General features: G+C 37.5%; 1 protein-coding gene across 1 annotated transcript; it reads left to right on the top strand.

The window, feature by feature from the left end:
* Window positions 1–380: 380 nt before the first annotated feature.
* LOC147619341 (purple acid phosphatase 4-like) lies at window positions 381–3,195 on the top strand. Its single transcript, XM_086773512.1, has 8 exons — window positions 381–444; window positions 538–768; window positions 1,051–1,207; window positions 1,536–1,667; window positions 1,828–1,967; window positions 2,270–2,398; window positions 2,591–2,658; window positions 2,824–3,195. Exons 1-8 carry the CDS (start codon window positions 391–393, stop codon window positions 3,017–3,019), a joined length of 1,107 nt encoding a protein of 368 aa, XP_086629638.1. The 5' UTR covers window positions 381–390; the 3' UTR covers window positions 3,020–3,195.
* Window positions 3,196–3,583: the final 388 nt, after the last annotated feature.

Here is a 3,583-nt window from a genome sequence, read left to right as displayed (position 1 = left end):
AACTATCGGAATTGTGAGGAATTCTTGAAAAGTGTATTATTTTCGTGAGTAATTCTCCTTTTTAATGACGAAGCAAGGGTCCAAGCACAAGGAGGATATTCGACGAGCCCAGGGAATATTCTCTTCTTTTGCCCCCTTCTTCTCGGGAGTCGGCCGCGGCGCTCTTATGCTTTCCAAATAAAATAAAATAAATATAAATATAAAATAAAATAAATATAAATATTAAATAAAATCCTTGTATTTCACTGCAGTCGCCGTCAACCGGCGTTAGATTTTGCCGCCTTCTGGGACCTGCTTCTCTTTATTTATAATTTAATTATCATCATATATCTCCATCATTATTCTCGTTTTCATTTATCATTATTCTACTGCATATTTTTCTGTCTCTGCATGTGTTTAATTATGGCCGTCAATGAGGCGACCCCCTTACCTCGGAGTTCAAAGGTTCTCTATTGTTTTCAATAAAACATTACTAAGTAGTTATTTAGAGATTTGTTAATCAGTTTTTTTTAACAATTGTTTTGTTGTGTCAACCAGGACTCTTCGTCAAGTAGCAAGAGATGGAGATTAGTGCTTGTGGTTTGCCTTTGCCTTGGCTTTTTGGGTCTCTACAGCTGCTGGTCTAATTCTGATGATAATCATGATTCCTCGCCTAATGATTTTATTAATATCTCTGCTAATCACAATGCAAAAGAGAGCCTTGATTACCTTGTTGTGGGCGATTGGGGAAGAAAGGGACTCTACAATCAATCACAAGTCGCCATTCAGGCATGATGCCCTATATACATGTTTTATTATTATTTTTTCTTAAAAAAATAAAGAACCTGAGTGCCAAGGCAGTTTTTAATTCTAATTTCTATTTAGTAATTATCATATACAACTGTTTGGTGGGGATAATGGACCTGATTGCCAAGGGAATCACTTGAATTAAATGATAATTACAATTAGTTTTCAATTCTAATTTCTATTTAGTGGTGTATCAGAAAGTTCTTGATAAATGACTAATTATATGTGCAAGTCTCTGAATCAAATTAATTATTGATTTTGCAGATGGGTAGAATTGGGCAGCAGCTGGGTATAGAGTTTGTGATTTCTGTGGGGGACAATTTCTATGACACGGGTCTGAAAGGGGCAGATGACCCTGCCTTCACAACCTCATTCACTAATGTGTACACTGCCCCCAGCTTGCAGACTACTTGGTACACAGGTAATTACATCTTAATTTCGGTGCAACTATTATAGCTAATAACTAATCCACAGTGATTAGTCTCACCATACTCCTGTTTTCAGTTTTCATTAGTGAGACCAGCAATCATTAGTTCATTAACATCACAACAAGCATTGACAATAACCTAGTGTTGAAATTTTAGTATTTATGTTTACCCTTATGAGATTATTGATTGTCATTTCAACATGATTGGTATTATTGTTAATCTAACAAGATTAGAGTCATCATTTCATAATTATGGCACTAATTAAGTCTACATAATAGATGCACTTTTTAAACATCAGATTTGTCACAATCAATTTCCCAGTTCTGGGCAATCATGATTACATGGGTGATGCCCTATCTCAACTTGGTGATGAGCTTGCCAAGCGCGACTCAAGGTGGTTTTGTCGGCGGGGATTTCAATTGCATCAATCTTTGTGGAGAGGCTCCTATGCAGGTAGTCAAAAACTGGTACCCTCAACAGGTTTTGTTTTTGTAAATTATCACAATTTGGTGTGCTTTTACTGGATCTCTCTTTGCATGCATGGTTATTTAAGATGTTCAGAATCCTCAATGTGTTTTAATATGCTAATGTTTGCATATGTGTATGCCTTTAGGAGCATGCAATGCCTCGGTTGAAATGTTCTTTATTGACACCACACCATTCATTGATGAGTATTGGAGCTCTAATGCAACTCAAACCTTTGATTGGAGGGGTTTGGCGCCACGAGCTGAGCAGCTAAAATCTCAACTAGAGGTATAAAACCAGTGCACTACATTGCATTTTGTGTTTTATTTCACCAAATAAACCCAAAAGATGATGGTTTACATGACATCATGATCATGAATGATGGTTTATGTGCCAATGCATGGGATGATAATTGATAGTTAAGATACCAAAAATATGGGTGAAAATTATTGATGTGAGTGACGATGGCTGGTGGTTTATGTGCCGAAAACATGGGATGATGATGATTGATGTGGGATGATGATGGTGAGTGGTTATATGCCAAACACATGGGATGATGATGGCTTTTATGTTGGGGGTGTGTCAATCAGGACCTTGCCAAGTCTCTTGAATCCTCTGATGCCACATGGAAGATCGTCATCGGGCATCACACGATTAGGAGTATAGGCCATCATGGAGACCTTCATGAGCTTGTGGCACAATTGCTACCCATACTAGAGGTATTATCTTGAAGTTTTTGCTCTCAATTCTATCCATCCACTCCACATTTTGGCTAATCTAATGCTTGCTCCTGTTTGAGTAGAGGTGAGGTAGAGGTATTAGATTCTTGAAGTTTTTGCTTTTTCTTCTCTCAATTCTATCCTTCCACTCCACATTTTGGCTAATCTAATGCTTGCTTATGTTTTGAGTAGAAATATGCAGTGGACATGTACATCAATGGGCATGATCACAACCTACAACACATCAAGCGTGCAGACAGGTACGACGATGTTATATGCGCCCGATGATTTCGGCATGCATGCCTAATGATAATATAACATACATGCCTTGTTTGTTTGTTGATTGGTGAATGCAACCTTAATAAACATGTTTATGATAATATGCCATACATGCTGTGTTGCTAATGCTGTGTTCATTTTTGCAGTTCTGTCCATTTTTTCACAAGTGGTGGGGGCTCTAAAGCATTCAGTGGGTTGAGACCATACACAGAAGATGATGGAATTCAGTTTGCTTACGATGGGCAAGGCTTTCTCGCGGTGTCTATGAAGGCCACATCCGTGTCCCTAACCTTTTATGATGTGTTTGGTGATGTTATATACTCTTATCTTCTACAAAAATGAAGCATTCAGAAGGGTCTCTTTGGGAGTAGCCTAGGCAAAGGTTCATTATTTGGTTGTCAAAATGGAGCAACCGAGTGGGATATGTACTCCAAAAATGTGAGGGAAGATTGTAGGTAATGATGCAGGCTTTTTTCTCTTATAAAAGATTACTGGGTGGTGATCCTCCTTATTGTAAACTGTGTATGGAAGTTTGCATCATTAAGTCTGATTGAAACTGGATTTTGTGCTTTACTCTATTAACGTGCGTGGATCAGTCAATCAGCATGTAAGACGCTTCTGATTGTAGAACTCATCAGAAGCCATCTTGAACCATCATCATCTCTATCCATCTTCGGTTGAGAACATGAAGATGATGATGATTTCTTATATGTATATACATACATATATACATGTGTATACATGCATACACATACATACATCATACATACATACATACATCATACATACATACATACATATGTATGTATGTATGTATGATGTGTATATATGTGTGTATTACATACATATGTGTGCATGCATACCTATGTATGTATGTATATGTATGCATGTATGATGTGTGTGCAC

The sequence above is a fragment of the Cibotium barometz genome, chromosome 33 (genome assembly GCF_041138505.1).
Source record: "Cibotium barometz isolate CiBa-2024 chromosome 33, ASM4113850v1, whole genome shotgun sequence".
NCBI lineage: Eukaryota > Viridiplantae > Streptophyta > Polypodiopsida > Cyatheales > Cibotiaceae > Cibotium > Cibotium barometz.
Note: the sequence above shows the minus strand (reverse complement) of the source record. Positions and strands in the feature narration are given on the sequence as shown.

What these genes read in the sequence shown, in the direction of transcription:
- LOC147619341 (XM_086773512.1), top strand. Translation starts at nt 391, where the DNA reads ATGTGTTTAATTATGGCCGTCAATGAGGCGACCCCCTTACCTCGGAGT. An exon ending in GCAGACTACTTGGTACACAG is followed by an intron (nt 1,208 to 1,535) that starts GTAATTACATCT and finishes TCAATTTCCCAG; the next exon opens with TTCTGGGCAATCATGATTAC. An exon ending in AATTGCTACCCATACTAGAG is followed by an intron (nt 2,399 to 2,590) that starts GTATTATCTTGA and finishes TGTTTTGAGTAG; the next exon opens with AAATATGCAGTGGACATGTA.